We start from the raw sequence: 19398 nt of genomic DNA on the forward strand, positions 1-19398 counted from the left end.
AGTGGCCTTCTCTTCCATTGTTTTACCCTGATGCTTACATTTTAGTTAATTCTTTTCTCTCTTGACTTGTTTGATTTTATCGATCTGTGTTGCTATGAACTGTGCTTTGTTTGTTATACATTCGCTTCGAATGTAGTAGTTATGTGATACTAACTCAGGTCCATCCCTTACAGCTGATTCAATAAATTTGAGATGAATTCTGGCAGAGCGTCAACCTTTACAGTTTCCTTGATCGAAAGTCGTCTGCATTGAACCTCGCAAGTTCCATTCTCTTTGAAAGATCTTCCCATGATAACCAAGACAGGAAACCCTACTATATCGGCATCTTTCATCTTCCAGACAAATGAACGCTGGCGATCATCGAGAACAACGTCCAAGCTATTACGCGAATTGTCGCCCGCGGCAAGCAAGTCGTAAATTCTCAGAGAGTCTTCGGCTAAGTCTGGTGTAGATATGATCGCAACCTCAAACGGTGCAATGGCTCGGGGCCAATTCAGTCCTTGCTCGTCCGCGAGAATCTCTGCAACAGCACCAAAGATTCTCGAAATGCCAACGCCATGGCAGCCCATTTGTAGAGGAATGCGACTCCCTGGGGCCAGTCCCTCTTCCGCAGCTGTCGCCGGAATCCCCGAGCGTGGTAAAGTGACACAGGCATCGAGTGGTACTGAATAGCGAGTTCCAAGTTGGAATGTGTGGCCGCATTCTAAAGCACGATGGATTTTTAATGCGCCATCTTCACATCGAGGGCAGGCATCGCCATCAATGATACGTGCCAAATTCAGCCCGCCACCAGAGGCTGTACTGCCAATTGTTGAATACTCAGCTTGGAATCGTTGAAGATCTTTGGGTAACAACGGCAACTGGTCGCGAACCCTTTCAAATGCCGGTACAAGTCTTCCATCAACAACATTGATCACTTTTGTCGTTCCGCTCTCCAATGATACTCCCCAAAGTGGCAACGGATCCTCAATAGTGGCATCCAGCTCAGGGACAGCTGATTTGACAGCATGAAGATTGAGACCACTTTCTGCAGAGGTCCCCGATGGTCGAGGATACCAAGCATTGATCAAGGTTTTTCGGTCCTTAGAAATGCCTCGCCAAACACGGAAGTTGGACGCCGGAGGGCTCTCCGAACTATCATATGCCGGAGAGGGGGGCCGGAGAGCAGCGACTTCGTCGTTAGCCGTATAGCCACAAGAGTCACAATTTACCACGGTATCTTCTCCGACAGAACTCGGCAAGTGATATTCATGGCTCAAGTCACCGCCCATATCACCAGAGCTTGCCTCAGCCACAAGATATGGGAGTTTTAGCTCATCAAAGAAGGCGCGGTATGCTGCAGACACTTGACGATAAGTCTCCACAGCCTCAAGTGTTGTGAGGTCGAAAGTGTAGAGATCCTTCATCAGGAACTCCCGTGAGCGCAGAAGACCGTGGCGAGGGCGACGCTCATCACGGTATTTTCGGGCTGGGAAACGTCAGTAGGTTTAGCATCAATGTTGGAGATATAAATGCGAACTGATCTGGTAAAGTCGGATTGGGAGGTCCTTGTATGAATTGACGATTCCGGCGACAAGCGTGGTGATCTCCTCCTCGTGTGTGGGCGACAATATCAGCGGAGTATCTTTACGATCTTTGAGTCGGAAAAGCTGAATGAGTCAGCCCATACCGCTTCATCAAAACTCTAGGCTCTTACCTCCGGCGCAACAGATTCAAGACGATCACTCTTTCGCCACAGTTCTTCTGATGAAATGGTTGACAGAGATAATCTCGATGCACCTATGGATAACTTTTTAATGACATATGCTAAGTTGCTGGAATCGTACTAACCAACTGAGTGCATATGTTTATCGATCAGCTTTTCTATCTTATCCTGAACACGGAGGCCTAGAGGGAGAAGCTGAAAAATACCAGAGTGAGCCTGCTGATGCATTAACACCCAAGTCATGATTTGGCGACTCGGGCTAATCTACCGACCTGCCGGAGGAAACCACCGCGAACGAGTTTTCCATGGCCAACTGAAATTTGATTAGCTCATAATAGATTCAATGGAAACATAATTAACTCACACTCATCTTCATTAGCAGTGATACCCCCGGTTGGCACCCATATTGTCGACAGGGTAGACCGTTGTGAGTCGGTTCTTGCTAAACTTGTGCCTGACAAGGCACGCAGCTGGACACCCCAGGGGCCTCTTTGAATAAGGGAGCCACCTATACGAGCAATGCTTTTTCCTATCATGATTTTGAAAACTGATACGGCAAGAGGTCTTAACACATACGACTTTTATGAGATCAGGTCCTCTTTTGATAGTATTTCAACAATCGGAAGGCCCTCCGTCTAATTGCTATCATGTTAGTCATCCTGCATTAGCGCCTGTAAACGCGCTAGACGCCCGGAAGGTGGAGGTGGGGCACTCGGAAAAATGTCATGCCAAAAAAAAAAAAGTTGGAGGTTTCTGAGATCCATTTCCATTTAAGAGATTCCATCTGAGAACTTCATTCAGCAAACCGGCTTTGACAACATGGCGAAGCCTTCTAAGAAAACGAAAGGCAAAGGCCCTCGAAGCTCTTCCAAGGGCCCAAACTTTGACAATAGTGCACTGGATAATCTGACGTCTACAATCGACAAAAAGCTTGGCAAACGAAAGCAACCTCCGACCAAGGCTAACAGCGAACAACATCACAAGAGACAGCGAAATTCCGAGGGCTCATCCGGTGAGAAGAGCGGAAAGATCGACGAAAAGACTCTATTAGAAGAGATTAAGGCCCTCGGTGGCGATGAGAGCGACCTGGCGCTTATTCAAGATGTTGATTCTGACGACGAAGAGTACTCTCAGGGCCCTAAGGATTCTAGAGCTGTCGATAAGAGCCTTAAGGATGAGCTGGCCGCTTTCTCCAAACAACTTGGATTTGCAGAGGTTGAAATGAGTGAAGCCAGCGACCAGGAGGACGAGGACGAGGAAGAGGAAGAGGAAGAGGACGATGATGCTGAAGAGGACGACGATGCTGAAGAGGACGAACATGCTGAAGAGGACGACGATGCTGAAGATGACGTAGATGACGTTAGTGAACGGGAACAGGCCGTGGCACCCAAGGAACCCACCCAAAAGAAAGGCAACATGGTAGGTTGAACGATTTCCAAGGTGGGTTTTCTGACCGCTAACAGTAAGACAGGCCTTTGAGCCTCGAGCAGACTGGCATGATTCTGAGCTACGCAAACTTCCTGCACCAACTACTGACGAGCCAACTCCGCCCAGAGCCGCTCTGGATGCTCTGAAACAGCACGCTCAGGCACTTCTGGAGGAGGACGCAACCAAATACAGAACTAGCGTCTTTGCTCAATCTTCTCACAAGTTCTTGTCAACAATCATGACTTCAGGCACGCTTAGCGACAAGGTGTCTGCTCTCACTCTTGCCGTTCAAGAATCTCCGGTTCATAACATCAGGGCTTTTGATGCTCTTATGAGCCTGGCCTCCAAGAAAAGTCGAGGACAGGCCCTTGGTGCCATTGGCGCGCTGGTTGATTTGCTTGGCCCCGGCACATTGCTCCCTGCTGACCGTCGTCTTCGAGCTTTCCACGATCAGCCAGGGCTTGTTGGAACTTTGCAGCGAAATCCTGGAAAGCCTTGGGCCCCTGGTAACGCGTTGCCTGGTAAGATCACGCCCGCCCACTTGATTGCTTGGATATACGAGGATTGGCTGAAGGCGACTTACTTTCGACTCATTCAACTGCTCGAATCCTGGTGCTCAGATGAGATTGAGTATTCACGTACTCGAGCACTCGATTTTGTCTATGGCCTCCTCAAGGAGAAGCCCGAGCAAGAATCTAACCTCCTCAGATTGCTTGTGAACAAGTTGGGTGACCGAGATCGTAAAATCTCTTCTCGGGCGTCGTACCTCATTCTCCAGCTGCAGAATTCACATCCTGGAATGAAACCTATCATTGTCCGGACTATTGAACAGGATATCCTTCTGCATCCATCTCAGGACCACCGATCAAAGTATTATGCCATCAACACCCTGAACCAGACAATACTTAGCAACAAGGAGCCTTCATTAGCTGAGGCCCTGATGCGAATTTACTTTGACCTTTTTACTATCATTTTGAAGACTGGAAGTCTAGGCATCACTGCGCCAACGGACTCGAAGCCAGGCAAAGATGACGATAGCAAAGGTGATGTTAAACGGAATACCGGACGACGACCTCAGAGACCGCGAGGTGGTAAGCCAGCAAAGCCCTCAGCTTCTGAGCCCGAAACTGAGGCTGCTGATAAGCTTGTATCTGCCATCTTGACGGGAGTCAATCGCGCAGCTCCATTCATGGTTGGCAACGATGCTATGTATGTGCGCTTCTATGTTTCTTTCAGCATATCTTGTTGTAGACACGTAACACTGACACTACAACAGCATGGAATCTCACCTAGACACACTATTCAAGATTGCCCATTCAGGTAACTTCAACACTGGAATCCAGGCACTTCTCTTGATTCAACAAATATCTTCATCAAGAAGTCTTGCAAACGACAGATTTTATAGGACCTTGTACGAGTCCCTACTTGATCCTCGACTGGTGAACTCCTCGAAGCAGGCACTTTACTTGAACCTTCTTCTGCGCGCGCTCAAAAACGATGTTGATAGTCGCCGGGTCAAGGCCTTTGCCAAGCGTATGCTCCAGATTTCTGGCCTTCATCAACCCTCATTTATATGTGGACTTCTTTATCTTGTCGGGCACCTACGCGAGAGTTTCCCTGATCTTTCGACTTTATTAGAAGAGCCTGAGGAGTCCATCTTTGACGATGAGCCCGCGAATGAGAAGCAACGATACGATGGTCGAAAGAGAGATCCCGAGTACAGCAACGCCAACCGTAGCTGCTTGTGGGAGATGGTATGTTACAGTTTGTTGTCTCCACTCAGTGCCATCATACTGACTATATTCAGGTTCCTCTTCAGTGTCACTACCATCCGTCGGTTACAGTCTATGCGTTGTCGATATTGGAGCGCAATAAGAAGTCATTGAAGCCGGACCTTGATAGCCATTCACTCATTCGCTTCTTGGACAAGTTCGTCTACCGAAACGCCAAGGTCACCGATTCAGCCAAGGGCGTTTCCATCATGCAGCCTCTACGGGCTACCAAGGACGCTGGCGACATCTGGCTCGGCAGCCGTGGAGCTGGAGGTGCCGTGTCGTCTGTGAACTCATCCGCATTCTGGAAGAAGAAAGCGGAAGATGTTCCTGCGGAGGACATCTTCTTCCACCAGTACTTCCAGCAGGTTGACAAGGAGGGCAAGGAGGGCAAGAAGAATGCTGCAGGAAACGTCGAATCTGACGATGAGCAAGAAGACGAAGTTTGGAAGGCACTGGTGTCTACACAACCTGGCGTTGACCCTGATGACGACGGCTCTGATGTGGGCTTCGACCTCGACGACTCGGAAATGGCATCGGACGATGACTCGCAAGCATTGTCCTTGGATGGCGAGTTGGGCGAGGATGACGACGACATGAGTGTGGATATCGAGGGGTCCGATGAGGAGATGGGTGGTGCTTTGATAAGCGAGGATGAGGAGGGATTCGAGGTCAAGGAGGCAGCAAGCGAGAAGACGAAATCGAAGCGCAGAAAGCTCAAGGATCTTCCCATGTTCGCCTCGGTGGACGATTATGCCGAGCTCTTGGCCGGAGAGGAGGATATGTAGGAGAACTTATCAATTGCGAGGACATGATGAAGCTGGACCCATGTTTTAATATTTTGGTGGTACAATACACATGTTGGTGCAGGAGTCAAAAAGGCACATCTGAAAGAAATACGCACACTGGCATGCTAGACAATATGTCACATAAAATAAATCTCTCGTTGTTTGTCTCAATCAGGTATCAAACCACTCAAGCTCATCATTCTTGGTGAAAATTGCTCTGTAGGTCTTTCCGCCACTTGAATCCTCGCGCTCCTCGGTGTGAATGCTATGGAGCTTGGGGGGCTCATCACCACCGCCAATGAAGACACGGAAGTGAATATAAGATGGGCCTGAAGGGTCAGGCAAAGCGGGAATGCGAAGCTTGCCGAACAAATGGATACCGTAGGCTGATGTAGCGACACGGACAGCTTCGAAGTCATCAGCGCTGAAACCGACAAGGTCTTGGTCTGAGAGGTGTTCCTATATCTTATAAGCCATGGTAAGCCGAGAAAGATTCGATTGAACTTACAGCTGCTGCAAAGTACTCTGGTTCGTGCTCTAAAAGGGGGGGGGTTAACTTTAGATCCAATCGGAGGTAGGCTCATATCGACTTACTATTATAGTCGTGGCGGAGATGAACAAGAGCCTTCTTGAGCTCGGGGAGGATCTGTTCCAAGGCTGTAATGGAGTCCTCCTTGGGAGGGTGAACAGGGCCCAAATCTACAGTTTCAGCGGTCGCCTGGATCAAAGAGTTAATATCAAGTTTGCCAACCAAGTTCGACAATCTCACCATTGTGAGCAAGATGTCTCGTGAGTTCTAAGTGATTTGAAAGTGGATAGTGAGTGAGGAACTCGATGACAACGGTGAACGGAGATGCACACACTTTAAATACTGCCTACGGCAGGTTACACGAACAAGGAATAAAACGCCCAAGCAAGCATACATGTCGTCAGCGGCCTTTGATCGTCTCCTACAAACCATGTCTCACAAGCTCGTCGAGCTACTCTGGTTGGATGAGACTCACGTCACAGGTGCTAGGGGTCCCAGCACATGGCTCCATGGCAGTTGGGACCCGACATCTTGCCGCGATCATCAGGGTCGTGCCAACTTGGCGCATAAGGTAGGTTTCAGCAGGCTAAACTACCTACCTCTATCCCTAGTACGTATATGTATGTAGTACAGCTTTCCACCGTTCCACGATAGGTGGGTAGGTATCTACCCAGGAACAACGTTGGCTATCGTTTAAGTGCATAATAAACGCCGAGACCAACCCTCCTATCCGAGGCAAGGCGGGAACGCCGTTAATCAAGACAACCTTAAATCGAATCGAAAGCCGAGGCGGCGCATTTCTCAAGTTCTACTTCTTTTTTCTCTCTTTTTTTTTTTTGTCTTTTCTTTGTCTTTAATCTCGCCTTTGCTTCTTTATCAGAGTTCACTCTCTAGAACAACAGATTCGCCATGTTTTCTAAACAAAGTGGACGTCTGGCAGCGCAAGCTTGCAAACGTTTTGCTCGTCCTACGCAGTCCCGCAGTTATGCGACTGGAGGTGTGCCTGCGCCCCTCAAAGCACTTATACCCGCAAGATAGACTGACAAATCTGACTTATAGCAGCCACAGCAGCCGCTGGTGGTGCTTTCAAGAGAGCAGCAGGTATGTTGCTCGCTGGCGTAGGCGCAAGCACAGCAGGCGGTTTTGGAACATGGTACACGATGCATTCGAACGGCTTAGGCTTCCACTCAGACGAAGAGAGCCTGCGGCGATTTGTCGCTAACCACGAAGAGGCGAAGATGGTGGAAGAGACGATCAACAAACATCCGCTCGTTGCAGAGCTCCGCGCCAACCCCGAACTCACCGAATCACGGCCCACACATGAAAATGCCCGGATCATACCGAAGTCGGAGCCTGACAGGAGGAGCGCTCATCGGCGAGGGGAAAATGCCAGTACCACCGTACGCCTGGATGGCGCCCAAGGGCAAACAACTCGTGTCTATAGCATATGTCGGTGACGACCTGTGCGGCCATCCTGGTATTGTACATGGTGGTCTCCTGGCGACTATGCTGGATGAGGGTCTCGGACGTTGCTCCTTCGGTGCGCTGCCCCATAACATTGCAGTTACAGCAAACCTCAATGTCGACTATCGCAAACCCACCCCAGCGGGAAGCTTTTTGGTTCTTCGAGCGGAGACATACAAGGTGGAAGGCCGCAAGGCCTGGGTTAGGGGCCATATCGAATTACTGGCCGAGCCTGGCGAGAAGCCGACGATAGTGGCCGAAGCGCAAGCACTATTCATCTCGCCCAAGTATGCTGCGGTAAGTCATATATCGTGTGATACCGATATTCTGGAGATGTTCTAATGCGCCTTGTAGATGATGCCTAAAATTGGTTAAACGAATAGACGACACGTGCTACGATAACTTTTTATTTCTTTGAGCGAGCGACGGGAGTGACAGGTGCATTGTATATAGATTGTGTTGCGGTAGACGAGGAACCTCGCAGTCGGCAGGTAACATAAATGATGGACGACAGAGCATTTTACAAGAACACATTCTAATTACAAATAGAGCGTTTCCTTTGGGGAGACTCGATAGAGCGTGGCCTATCGATTTATCTGCCATGTATTATTATTATATAGAAATAACATGAAATTCCCTGTTTGAAGTTGGTCTTTTTTTTCTTTTTTTTTTCTTTTTTTTTTTTTGTCTTTTCCCTTTTCGCGGGCCGACTTCCGGCGCATCGGGCAGACGCTGTGGAGTCTGGACCCGCGCCGGCCACTTAACGAATAGGCTTGTATGGGACGGAAAGGCCTCTGATGTCGCCATCCTCAATATGAGTTCTCATAGGCTGATTATACACTTATAAAGGTGGGCCTCCGGGGAGTCTGTAGCAGTGGCTTCTGCCGCCCGATGGCCCGATCACGACATTGCCAGGGCAAGTTACGGGCAATTACTACATCACATAGGGAGGTTCCTGGAGCGAATCATGTAGGCGTATAGCTAGAAAGATGGTATAAAATTTTATCATCAAGGTCGTGAGGTCGCAATTGGCGTCAGAAATCACTATTATTAGGTCAAGGTAGTACTTAGGTAGGTAGGTTCTGGTCGATTTGGTAGGTACTCTAGGAACCTCAGTACCTTACTCCGTAATATCTACATTAGTAGACTGCCATTCTCACTCACCCTCCACCGATTGGAAACTCTTCTTTTTTTCCTCTTCCTTTCTTCACTGTCTAATATCCATCTCAATATATCTTGCTTGCACAATGGCTACGTAAGTAAAAGGCAAACCGCTCATCTCGTGCACTGCCTGTCCTCGCTGTGCCTACCTTACTATCTGGCTTCTGAATCTTGTCTCCAAGTCTCCAAATCTATTCATTACCCCGCCATCCATACTTCGCTCTACATACATCCATCCCACTTCAACACCAGAGGTATCGCTAACTAATAACGCGCTTCACAGCAACATCACCTGGCACCCTTCCTTGTCGCGCAAGGAGCGTAACGAGACCCGTGGACAGCGCGGTCTCACCATCTGGCTGACCGGTCTCTCTGCTTCTGGCAAGTCCACTGTCGCCACTGCGCTTGAGCAGCATCTCCTTCACCTCGGCGTCGCTGCCTACCGTCTAGACGGCGACAATGTCCGCTTCGGACTGAACAAGGACCTTGGCTTCTCAGAGGCTGACCGAAACGAGAACATTCGCCGCATCTCCGAAGTTGCCAAGCTCTTCGCGGACTCATCCACCATCGCCATTACCTCTTTTATCTCTCCCTACAGAGCTGATCGCAAGGTCGCCCGTGATCTGCACGAGCAAGCCACACAGGGCGGCGATGAGCCAATCCCCTTTATCGAAGTCTACGTTGATGTGCCCCTCGAAGTTGCCGAGCAGCGTGATCCCAAGGGTCTTTACAAGAAGGCTCGCGCTGGTGAGATCAAGGATTTCACTGGCATTTCTGCTCCTTACGAGGAGCCCGAGAACGCCGAGATCACTATCAAGACTCACGAGAGCTCAGTTGAGGAGTGTGTTGCTCAGATCGTTCAGTGGCTCAGTGAGAAGGGTTATCTCAATAAGAAATAGGCACAAAATCCATAATTGTCTTTCGCACTTTAAAAAGAGGTAGATCGGATATTAGTGCCATGCGACACCGGCCGTCGTCACTCAAGAGGCATAATGATAGGGTAGAATATAGGCGTTTCTTGCATGCAGGCGACTAGTTCTATCGTTCTTCTTTCTCAGCTTGTCTTCCTTTCGCCAACCTTCCAGCCGCGCCATTCGCTAAGGAAACTCGATCTCGTAGTATACGTATGCCGTGTATTCGTGTCCCTCGCCAGTCTGAAAACCAGCGGCTGCCATCTCCGAGCTCAGCGCAGCGTCGTCCTTGGTAATCTTGCCTCGCTTGTCCCGTCCAAAGGCATTGCCGCCCAGGAACGAGTAGCTTAAGTCCAGTGCAGCCTTGACCTTGGGCGCCAGCTTGGATGTAGTCTGCGAATGTGATCAGTGATGTGAATTGGGACACATTCGATAGGCTCACCTTGACTAGGACCGATACGTAATCTAGAGGCAGGCCATAGCGAAGCACTGCCTCAACAAAGACCCTTAATGTCATAACATGTATCCAGATCATGACACTTTCACTCCATCCCGTACGTCCCATACGCAGAGCCTCGCCACAAACCTTGCGCTCTTCATTGGTGACTCGATCGAGCTCCCTTTGCTCTTCTTGTCGACCACCCTCAACGTACTTGTACTGACGGGGCGTCCACTTCTGTTCTCGGCACTTGGCGAGGAATTCGGCGCTATGCTTCTTAAATGTCGCCACAGCAAAGAGAACAAACTCGTCATCCTTGGCCACCTCGACAGCCGAGCGTGGCACAACCATGGGTGATATTGTCTCATACTCCTTAATGAAATCCTTCTTTGCATTGCCAGGAACAACAATGAGGTGTGTCTCGATGTACTCAGAATCCTGCACAAGAAGTTTCGGGTCGACAATGGGGGTCAAGGACTTGGTAGAGAGGTTGCCGCTGATTGAGACTGTCAATGATCTGAGGATTGTATTTTGGATCAGCGGAAAATACTCACGTCTGGCGGCGCTGCAGAGCCGCAAGGTTTGTCTTGACAGAGTTATACTGATTAAACTTTGTCTTAACGTCGGTATCAACGTTAGCTAATTCCTGAGGGCATGTTAGTTGGAGCCTAGGACTGAGGTTGGTGGATTAACGCGCCTTTTGCAAAGTGCTGATAAGTTCTGCAAGAGACTTGTCGGCTCGATATCGGATTTTGTTCCAGCTGAAAGTGCTCACGTATTGATCAGTGGGTTCTGATGTGAGTGATTAGCGACTATCCGGTCTCAAAACAAGTGTACGCGACTGACTATCGTTGACCATCTTATACTGGGCGATACGATCTTCGTCACCCTCGAGCACATTCTTCAGAGAATCGGCGACCTTGGACACAACAGCCTGGCATGACGCCTCGAGCTTGGTAAGCTCATCTGCCTGTTGCACCAGGGCATCCAGAGTGCCGATCTTGAAGTCGGGGATGTTGAAAGGCAGAACGGACCCATTGTCGGACGAGATGGTCCCGCGCAATGATGATATGGCATCATCGCGATCGCTCGAGTCAAAGACGCCCTGGGGCAAAGATAGGAATGCGTATTTCGTCGACATTATGGAAGGCTCAAGCTACAAGATATTCGATGGATGAATTATGTCGAGAATATCTGCAAGATAGACTGTCGGTTTGATGAGTGTGACACCAGCGAAGAACGCGGGCAGCTCCACACGGTGAAAGCTATGGCTTTACTCGCGAGTCAAGCTCACGGGTTCATCGATCGATAAATGGCTCTCGGTTGAAGTCTTGCTGTTGAAACGGATAGAACGAGGGCGAGGGCGAGAGCGAGGGCGAGGTTGGGTCGTATCGCGTTACGTTGCGTTTATAGGGCGAGAGTGTTGCTGGAGTTGCTAGTACTACACTACTTAACACAAGGCAGTGGGAGCTGCCATGAATATCTTACTACCTTACTCCGTACCTTACGGAGTAGCAGTTGCCATTTAGGATCAGGAGTCAGTTGTGGATCTGTGGCTAGTGAGGTTAGGTATGACGACTGTTTGTGGCTGCCCACCTCGATAGTCTCATACCCCGATCGAAAATACCTAGGTCCCTCGCATACCTACATACATACTAGAGTAGGTAACCACTTCACTTGGTACGTAATGTTATTCACGATCATCAGTCAATGTATCGCATCACTTATGTATAAGACCCGAAGGTCATTGTCAACGGCACCCAGCGTATATCGCACTAAAGAGTACCTAGGTCTAGTTCAAGACAAGAAGACAACGTGTTCGCGAATTATTGAGTGTAACTGCCGCCGCATCTGATGTTCATGGGGTCCCCACTACTGGACGACCTTTGATCACGGGGGCTGTAGACTGCCTACCAGTACAAGCACAGCGCAGACCAAGCCAAGTGATTCCAGTCACTAACACGGAATTCGAGCTGCAACAGCACCACAAACCTCGATGTAAGAACCATCGACTTGCGCATCATCGAAGTCGCGTGAGCCCTGCACAGATGACTGTTGCCCGAAAAGTTCACTGTAAAATCGCTACTGAGGTCAATAGCGTATTATGACCCAGCCTCATCCAGACGTCATGGTCTCAGAAGGATGTACGTGTTGTTCGAAACAATTTGTCGAATGTAGTAAATGTATACCTAGGCTCACAGGCAATTCACAGCGCCTCGACATGCCATTGTGCCCGATTCGACCATCCTCACTCCCGACACTACTCATGCCCTAGGTCCTAGCCCGTGTGCCTCGTCCAGTACAGCGTCGACACCTGGACAAAGAGCCACCAGATCAGATTGGCAAGTAGGCAATGCCTTGTTTGATCTCCAGATGAAGCCATTCCATGCTCCAGATCATGGGATAACTGTTTCATCTAGCCCTGGTCCCCCGCAGGAGGACAAAGTGCCGGCTGCTAGTCTCAACCCATATCGCGATGGTCGTATCAGGACCGCGGTGCCAAGCAAGCTTAAGGGCAGGACGAACATGAAGCAAGGTAACTTCAGTGTTATGCATATGCACATCCAGAAGCCGCAAATAACGGAGCGCGACCTTGCGGCCAAGCTTACAAGTGAACGAACTGCTGCTGCTGCCAAACTTGCGAGTGCTCAAGGGTATCGCTATCCAAGGAGACCGCGGCCACCACACACAGCGGCTCCTCGGAATCTTCCACAATCTCTCTCAAATCCCCCTTCAGTAACTGCAGACATTCACGGGCCACTTTCTCAGCCTCCACCCCGCGGAACTGTTGTGCCATATGAAGAGCGGCGAGCAGAGACGGGATCTGCACAAGCCAGCGCAAGGCTCGAAGAGAATCCATTGACGGAACCAGATAGCATGGAAAATGTTGAAAGAGAAATTCTAGCAGAATCAACTAAAGGAGACGTCACACCCGGGGTCGACCATGAACAAGAGGACGCTCCATTGTTAGATTCGAACTCGGCACAGGACGTCAGCATGAACCAGTCGAACGAAATTGCCGCTCCAGTAGATCCCACACAGGAGGCTAACAGAGAACAGCCTGCCATTACGAAGCTCTTGACAACAATTCTTTCACCGGAAGAGGTCAGAGCAGAGAGATATCGACTTCTTGAACTCTTGCGAAAGTTGCACCCAAGTACAGTCGTAGAAACGCTTTGCAGTGCCCTTACTCAGTTCGGTGGGGCCACTCGGCAGCCCCCATCTCCTCATGGGGAGTCCTCTAAGAGCGGCTCGAAGAAAAGCTCGGGCGATCTCTTTATTTCGTGGATTTCGGAAATCTTCCCTCCAAACTTTGCTGAAAACAGCACTACCAAAAGGCCATCGAAACCCTCAACAGGGAGACCACGAGGTAGGCCCAAGGGGAGTACGAAAAGGATAGTAAACGCAGACCTACGTCCTAAACGTACTGCCTTCGTTCCCCTGGCTATGAGGCCCAGTGAAACGGATCATACGCCGCGTTCGAAACTTGTCAAATGCTCGAATGCACCACCAGAGTCTGTTACAAATAATACACGCTTATATACGCCTCTACCGTGTGCTTCTAACAACCAAATCTCGAGTAAGCTACTTCCCCGTGTTACGAAGGGCCGTATTTCTATAGCAGCCGCTCCCTCAATCACCCCTAGATTGATAAATGTTTCAGGGGAAGACCGAAGAACCACCTCGGGTCCATCGATGACACCCGCTGAATCAACTGGCGGCTCTACACTGATCATGCCAAATTCTTCGGTTACAACATCAACACGCACGAAGAGTACGGGCAGGCCTCGTGGTCGGCCTAAAGGGTCAAGGAACAAGCCCAGGCTACTGCCTGCCAAGCCTGCTTCTTCCTCATTCAACCCAACGAACTCTCATCTTAGGGAGTCAAGGCCTCAATCTCATAAGCCAACCACGAGGGAAAGCATGTATAACTCCCTAATATCCACGCCTGATTCAAGCTATGTGAACGAGACAGGCCGTGCTCTTCGAACCACATTTTCTCTCCCAGAGTTGCCCTATCCTACTGGAGAAGCGGCCAGCATAATGCAAGGTGACGCAACTGGCTCGCCTGGCTGCACGCAAGAGAACAAAACGCCAACAGCCGCTGGCAGTTCTGTTATCATACAGGGATCCCAGGGGCCACCCAGCCACCCTCAGGACGCTGACCTAGTTTCTTCAAAAAAGAGAAAGAATTCACAAGAAGGTCCTTGCACCAAGACTCGAGTGATCGATATTCCCCAAACATCCCCCAGGACCGCGGGCCTGATCACCAATCCACCTCACGAGACACAAGCCAAGCGTCTTCGTGTGTCTCAGGAGACAGATCCAAGAAACCTTGGCACTAGCAGAAGATGTTCGCAATCAGCCGATGCAGAGGCTTTAGCTTTTCGTTCAAGTGCCACTACCAGACACGCACCGTCCATATCGGACACATTCGCCTCCGGGGTACAGGCAATTGTGATTGGGGATAGTTTGAGCCAGCAAGTGCCACAAAGTCCATCTCATCTGTACCAGCAGGATCGAGGACTCAAGCAATTTGATGAGTCTTACCAGACCCAAGCAGATCAAGGCGCCCAAGTTCAACGCAAGCACCAGCCTCGGCATCATTCATCACAAGATTTGAGATCCGAACAGTCGATCCATCCAACGAGTCTATCCTCTCCAGTGAATACTCAGCCACATAGCCGTGGCCTCGTGGCTCCGGAGGATGTTCTCCAAAAAGTAACCGTGGTGGATTTGTACCAACGACAGCAACGACACTTGTCGAATAAATCAGGACATTCTGCTGCATGCCCTTTTCCCCTGACAGCGGGTTCAAGCTCCCATCAGCAAGCCCAAAGGCTTGACAGTCGACCCCTAGTTCCTCGACACAGGCAATAGGGCCTCCTTCGTTCAACCGGGACAACACCCTTGGCAAATACGGGCCATTTTGAGTCGCATCACCGCTTAGAAGAGCCAGCACAAATCACAAGTATGGACGGAACCCCCTCCAAGCCTCCTGAAACTGCATTGGCGCCTGTAGCAAACATGTCTTGAGTTCCCAGCTTTCAGAGGTTGAACCTCCGAACGCACCATCACAGCGACTCTGGCGCAGCGAAGCAACCCAGAAGCGATCCATGCTTTGGCAATACACTAGCCGAAATTCATATACGTAGCCAAGTATTTGCACTATGAAGAGAGTGTGAGAATATGAAAAGGCATCAAGGAGCAGAATTAGGTGGCCCAAGCCGACTGATTCCATGTGATTTGACCTCTTCTACTCTTGAGCGGCAGGACGGCTCAAGTATACACGTCCTACATATCATGACACGGACACCGGAATGTTTGCGCAAGAGGACGAGCGTAAGGTGAGTATTACTTGTGTGGATACTAAGCAAAGAAAATTGTGTATTCAAGTACTGGAGGCATCATCAGAGGAAAGGCTGGATTTCCGCGGAGTTTGGCTAAGTCATTATGTTTGTGTTCGCGGATTTTACATCGCTTATAAGCAAGATCACACGGGAAGACAAACCCGCGCTACACAGGCTGGTGGTTGATCTGATGCTCAGATCGTCGTATTCTTTCTCTTTTTAGCATGTTTGAAATAAACTCCCCGCCTCCTATCAAAGTAGAGGCTTCTTGGATAATAAATATACTGTGATTTGAGTGAATAAAAAGCCACGCCAAGTTGACGCTCTGAGGCTAGTGCACACAGTGGGATGTGGAAGTCAATTTCACTATTGAGGGAAATGAAAGCCCTTTGAGCCATCAAGACACTCGGCCTAGGTTCCAGGTTGAGAAGAAAGTGGTGAAATACAATGAAAATATAATGTCGTATAGACAATCGGTATCAATATGTATAGCCAGTGCTCCCATCCAATACCACCTTCGGCAACGCAGTAGCCCTTTTCTCCGCAACCGATAAAAACGCCGTTCAAATGCTCAAAACCCCGGTCTTTGACACATGCATGTACACAGGTAAAACGACAAGCAGAAGTAATGGTATAACTTCTCAACACGCTCGCCAACAGCAACATAACAAACGAAGAATGCCCAAGATATAGTGAAACTGCTGCCGTTTAATCCGCATCGTCATCAGTGACACCGACGGGAGGCCGCACAGAATCGGGAATGCTGCGGCCGTACCACCATTCGTCCTCTTCTACCAGTCCATCTTCACTGATCAAATCCAGCATGACCTGTTGGTTGCGTTTGATATCCTGTGGACGCTCGACAACCCGACGCTGAAGGATCAAAGCTTCGGCTGTTGTGAGCCAGATCTGTTGCAGTACTGGAAGGTCGCTGAGCAATGCCTGAGCCTGTTGCGAAGTAAGAGGTGACATGGGAGCCCCAGCAGATAAGCTCGTGTTGAAGACAAGATTGGTCTCCCAATCCATATTTCCATCTATTGAGCCAGAACTCCGGACCTTGTTCAATACAGTGCCAGACGATCGAGCTTCACTAGTGGATTTTTTGCGTCCGAAAAGACCTCGTTTCGGCTTCGATGCTGGCTGTTCAGTAGATGGCGCCTCTTTCGTGAGAGCATTGAACCATGTGTCAACAGCGCCACGCCTGCTGTTGTAGCCCTTAATTTCCCATAGCCTTTCCACTTGTCGGAGTCCACCAATGCACAAAATTGCAACATGCATATCATCAGACGGTTTCTCCCGAATATAACCACGAAGTGATCGCTCGACTCTACCAACATATGTCGGTGGGCGGAGTCTCCGACAGAACGATGATATTACAAGGGGAAAGACTTCGTGGACTCTTAATAAGGTTTGGTCGTCGTACATGCTCATGATTTCAGCTTCAATAGGGTTCAAAGTATAAGGTTCCCTTCTCAATCCTTTTCCTCCGTTCTCAGCCATACGCTTTAGGTACAATTTCCGGTACGTCTCGAAGAAGTGGAATATGGTAAATAGAAGAGGTATTAGGCGTCGTCGCATGCGCTCGTTCTGGGGTGCAAATGCAAGTCGTTGAGCTTCAGTCTGGCGAAGGAAGATATCTTTTGTGATCCATTCACACATTAGAAAGGCTAGCTTGGCAGCGACGTGTAATCGATGCCATATCCCGCATAAATGTTGGAAGTTGATCTCGCTCGGGTCTGTGATAGGGTATAGGCGGGAGGCGTAGGCGGGAATATGATTTTCGAGATGATATCGAGCGATAGTATTTTCGTTGAAAGTGACGAGAGTATGCCACGATTTGGAGGCAAGTCGGAGGTTCAGGACGTCGGTTAGTGGGAGGGCAGAAATGATTTGAATCTGTAATTCGTTGGGAAGTCCTAGGAAGAGCTGATCGAAGCTAGCACTAATTTCACCGGTCAGCAAAGTGAAAGAATAATCATTATGCCAAAAGAGCATTACCTTTTTTGCGGCGTTTCTACAGACACTCGAGGCGCATGACCAGACGGGACATTCGATTTAGAGTGGAGTATCGAGACCTTGGAGCGAAGGCCGAAAAACCTTGACTTATCACGCTTCTGGTCAAGGGGCCTTGAAGGTTCAACATCGACGGTTTTTGTTTCTCGTAGAGGCAGAATAAATCTCGAGGGCGACGTGGAGGAATCTAGATTATCTCGAATCGGAGGAGGTTGGTGCTGATGTTGATGTGCATTGAGCTGGCTTAGCTTTTCGAAGTAACGCTCAGAAGCAAATTCAGTGATATGTGGCGGATCCATAGCCATCGTCCGCGCTTGATGATGGGCCATGGTGATGGGCGTCGAAGAGAAAACGAGCGACGTTCGACGTTGGACGCTATCGACGAGAGGGCGCAAGGGCCGCGACGTATTAGAAAGGACGGTGTCGCCTTTGCTGAGCGGACCTAAATGGCTACAGACGTCCGTCTCTATTGCGCACTGAATGAGAATATACTCGACATGGCGAGAGGAAGAGCGGTTTGGCGAGACGGAGGGATCGGGAACGCCGAAAACTACGGACCGGAGATCCGGAGGCACAGGTAAATTGAGTTCAAGGGCCAGACGTCAAAGAAAAAGGCTGATGATAAGAAAAACGAAGGGCAAGCAGTCGGTCGATATCGTGAAAGGCGAGGTTGTGGTGTTTCGTGTTGGTTTGGATAGAACGAACTGCGCGGGATAAACGGGAAAGTGGGAAGGGTAATGGTACAAGGAAAGAGCGAGAGAGCGTAGTGATGACTACTTAGCTGGGCTATACAAGGAAGGGGACTTCCAGGTACAAGGATACTTGGGTACGTACGGTACAAATCCGGGGGAGAATGGAACGACGTGGAGGGGGTGTGAGGTGGAGCATTTTATTTTTCCCCCTCGTAGTAAGAGGTGTGAGTTTAAATTGGTCGCGACTCCACAGACGGGACGATAATGATTCTCTCTGAACAGAGTAGAGACAGGTGCTATCTTGAATGGGGACGAATAGCAAGAGTGAACCACTACATACCTATGATAGATGCCTACTGGATGAGAATCAAGCTTTCTGGCCAGAAACCTAGTAGTTCGTATTGAGACTGCACTCTTTTCCCATGTCGAGACGATTGTTTAAAAAGAAAGGCTGGATTTGGTGTGAACGTCCCAAATATCTGGATACTTCCCGTTCTGGGTATTACCTGGGTTCCTGCTAAAGTAGGGAAGGTTTAGAAGATTGACTGATAAGATACATCCCATATCGTCAAGTGAGTGCACCGATCGGCTGGGCTAAAATGAAAAGAAAGAGCCTACTAGTAAATACCTAGAATTGAATGGAGGATCTTGTCACCCTACAGAACGAAATGAAGAATTTGGCCAGCACCAGACCATCATCTTGAAAAGGTAACTGACTGGCGAGGGGGAACGGACCGACCGTTTAATATAGTGGGGTGTTCTTTTGATTGACGGCTCATCAGTTTAGGTCAATACAGCACATCGCAGTGACAATCGGGGACATCTAGCGCACCTCCTGGCCGCCCAAGGTGCCAAAAAAGCAAGCGTTTGGTTCGCCTCAAGCGGCGTTTGGCCGGCCAAACTGTGGAGAGGACACTCCATGGCAGCTGTGGGGGGACATTGGGGCCCCTTTTTAAACATAGCGCGTGGGTGTACTCCAGTCTGGAGAAACCGCGTGAGCGAATCTCCCCGGTGCTTTGGGCTTCCTGGAGAGGAAATCTGGGCAGCAGAGAAGAAAAGCCCCAGGCCCAGATGACGATGGAGCCCGTGGAAAGCTCTCCACTGCCTTGCGCAAATCTCCCCACAACCTAAACAACAGCAGTTTC

The 19398-nt window shown here is 49.6% G+C and overlaps 8 protein-coding genes across 18 annotated transcripts; 4 read left to right on the forward strand and 4 right to left on the reverse strand.

The window, feature by feature from the left end:
• Nucleotides 1-167: 167 nt before the first annotated feature.
• FVEG_01465 (prolyl-tRNA synthetase) lies at nucleotides 168-2241 on the reverse strand (the record flags this gene model as incomplete). The annotated part of the gene is made up of 6 exons (XM_018888452.1): nucleotides 168-1468; nucleotides 1520-1649; nucleotides 1697-1779; nucleotides 1831-1921; nucleotides 1978-2018; nucleotides 2070-2241. 6 exons carry the CDS (start codon nucleotides 2239-2241, stop codon nucleotides 168-170), a joined length of 1818 nt encoding a protein of 605 aa, XP_018744364.1.
• A 223-nt stretch (nucleotides 2242-2464) lies between these two features.
• On the forward strand, nucleotides 2465-6147 carry FVEG_01464 (hypothetical protein). Its single transcript, XM_018888451.1, has 4 exons — nucleotides 2465-3124; nucleotides 3177-4342; nucleotides 4410-4887; nucleotides 4941-6147. Exons 1-4 carry the CDS (start codon nucleotides 2525-2527, stop codon nucleotides 5691-5693), a joined length of 2997 nt encoding a protein of 998 aa, XP_018744363.1. The 5' UTR covers nucleotides 2465-2524; the 3' UTR covers nucleotides 5694-6147.
• On the reverse strand, nucleotides 5865-6465 carry FVEG_01463 (hypothetical protein; the record flags this gene model as incomplete). Its single annotated transcript, XM_018888450.1, has 4 exons — nucleotides 5865-6152; nucleotides 6202-6230; nucleotides 6288-6411; nucleotides 6463-6465. 4 exons carry the CDS (start codon nucleotides 6463-6465, stop codon nucleotides 5865-5867), a joined length of 444 nt encoding a protein of 147 aa, XP_018744362.1.
• Nucleotides 6466-7131: 666 nt separating this feature from the next.
• Nucleotides 7132-8061, forward strand: FVEG_01462 (hypothetical protein; the record flags this gene model as incomplete). Its single annotated transcript, XM_018888449.1, has 4 exons — nucleotides 7132-7219; nucleotides 7282-7614; nucleotides 7667-7983; nucleotides 8041-8061. 4 exons carry the CDS (start codon nucleotides 7132-7134, stop codon nucleotides 8059-8061), a joined length of 759 nt encoding a protein of 252 aa, XP_018744361.1.
• Nucleotides 8062-8592: 531 nt separating this feature from the next.
• Nucleotides 8593-10015, forward strand: FVEG_01461 (adenylyl-sulfate kinase). The gene is made up of 2 exons (XM_018888448.1): nucleotides 8593-8941; nucleotides 9131-10015. The coding sequence occupies exons 1-2, from the start codon at nucleotides 8934-8936 to the stop codon at nucleotides 9744-9746; spliced, it is 624 nt and encodes a 207-aa protein (XP_018744360.1). The 5' UTR covers nucleotides 8593-8933; the 3' UTR covers nucleotides 9747-10015.
• Nucleotides 8756-11778, reverse strand: FVEG_01460 (V-type H+-transporting ATPase subunit C). Of its 2 annotated transcripts, XM_018888447.1 has the most exons (5): nucleotides 11044-11778; nucleotides 10895-10989; nucleotides 10752-10843; nucleotides 10201-10693; nucleotides 8756-10151 (listed from the first exon to the last, which is right to left on the reverse strand). In XM_018888447.1, the coding sequence occupies exons 1-5, from the start codon at nucleotides 11336-11338 to the stop codon at nucleotides 9945-9947; spliced, it is 1182 nt and encodes a 393-aa protein (XP_018744359.1). In that variant the 5' UTR covers nucleotides 11339-11778; the 3' UTR covers nucleotides 8756-9944. The 2 variants fall into 2 exon arrangements, with proteins under 2 accessions (XP_018744359.1, XP_018744358.1); XM_018888446.1 differs by having other exon boundaries at nucleotides 8756-10693; nucleotides 11044-11727.
• Nucleotides 10198-15858, forward strand: FVEG_01459 (hypothetical protein). 5 transcript variants are annotated; one of them, XM_018888445.1, is made up of 4 exons: nucleotides 12158-12341; nucleotides 12410-12539; nucleotides 12618-13777; nucleotides 13862-15858. In XM_018888445.1, exons 1-4 carry the CDS (start codon nucleotides 12302-12304, stop codon nucleotides 15076-15078), a joined length of 2547 nt encoding a protein of 848 aa, XP_018744357.1. In that variant the 5' UTR covers nucleotides 12158-12301; the 3' UTR covers nucleotides 15079-15858. The 5 variants fall into 5 exon arrangements, with proteins under 5 accessions (XP_018744355.1, XP_018744353.1, XP_018744356.1 ...); XM_018888443.1 differs by having other exon boundaries at nucleotides 10198-12341; nucleotides 12410-13777; XM_018888444.1 differs by having other exon boundaries at nucleotides 12132-12341; nucleotides 12410-13777; nucleotides 13868-15838.
• FVEG_01458 (hypothetical protein) lies at nucleotides 15586-18972 on the reverse strand. Of its 6 annotated transcripts, XM_018888440.1 has the most exons (4): nucleotides 18872-18944; nucleotides 18594-18770; nucleotides 17547-18111; nucleotides 15586-17490 (listed from the first exon to the last, which is right to left on the reverse strand). In XM_018888440.1, the coding sequence occupies exons 3-4, from the start codon at nucleotides 17888-17890 to the stop codon at nucleotides 16257-16259; spliced, it is 1578 nt and encodes a 525-aa protein (XP_018744352.1). In that variant the 5' UTR covers nucleotides 17891-18111; nucleotides 18594-18770; nucleotides 18872-18944; the 3' UTR covers nucleotides 15586-16256. The 6 variants fall into 6 exon arrangements, with proteins under 6 accessions (XP_018744352.1, XP_018744348.1, XP_018744350.1 ...); XM_018888436.1 differs by having other exon boundaries at nucleotides 17547-18704; nucleotides 18760-18950; XM_018888438.1 differs by having other exon boundaries at nucleotides 17547-18027; nucleotides 18396-18950.
• Between the last annotated feature and the right edge of the window lie 426 nt (nucleotides 18973-19398).

This window comes from Fusarium verticillioides, chromosome 1, assembly GCF_000149555.1.
Source record: "Fusarium verticillioides 7600 chromosome 1, whole genome shotgun sequence".
NCBI classification, from domain to species: Eukaryota; Fungi; Ascomycota; class Sordariomycetes; order Hypocreales; family Nectriaceae; genus Fusarium; species Fusarium verticillioides.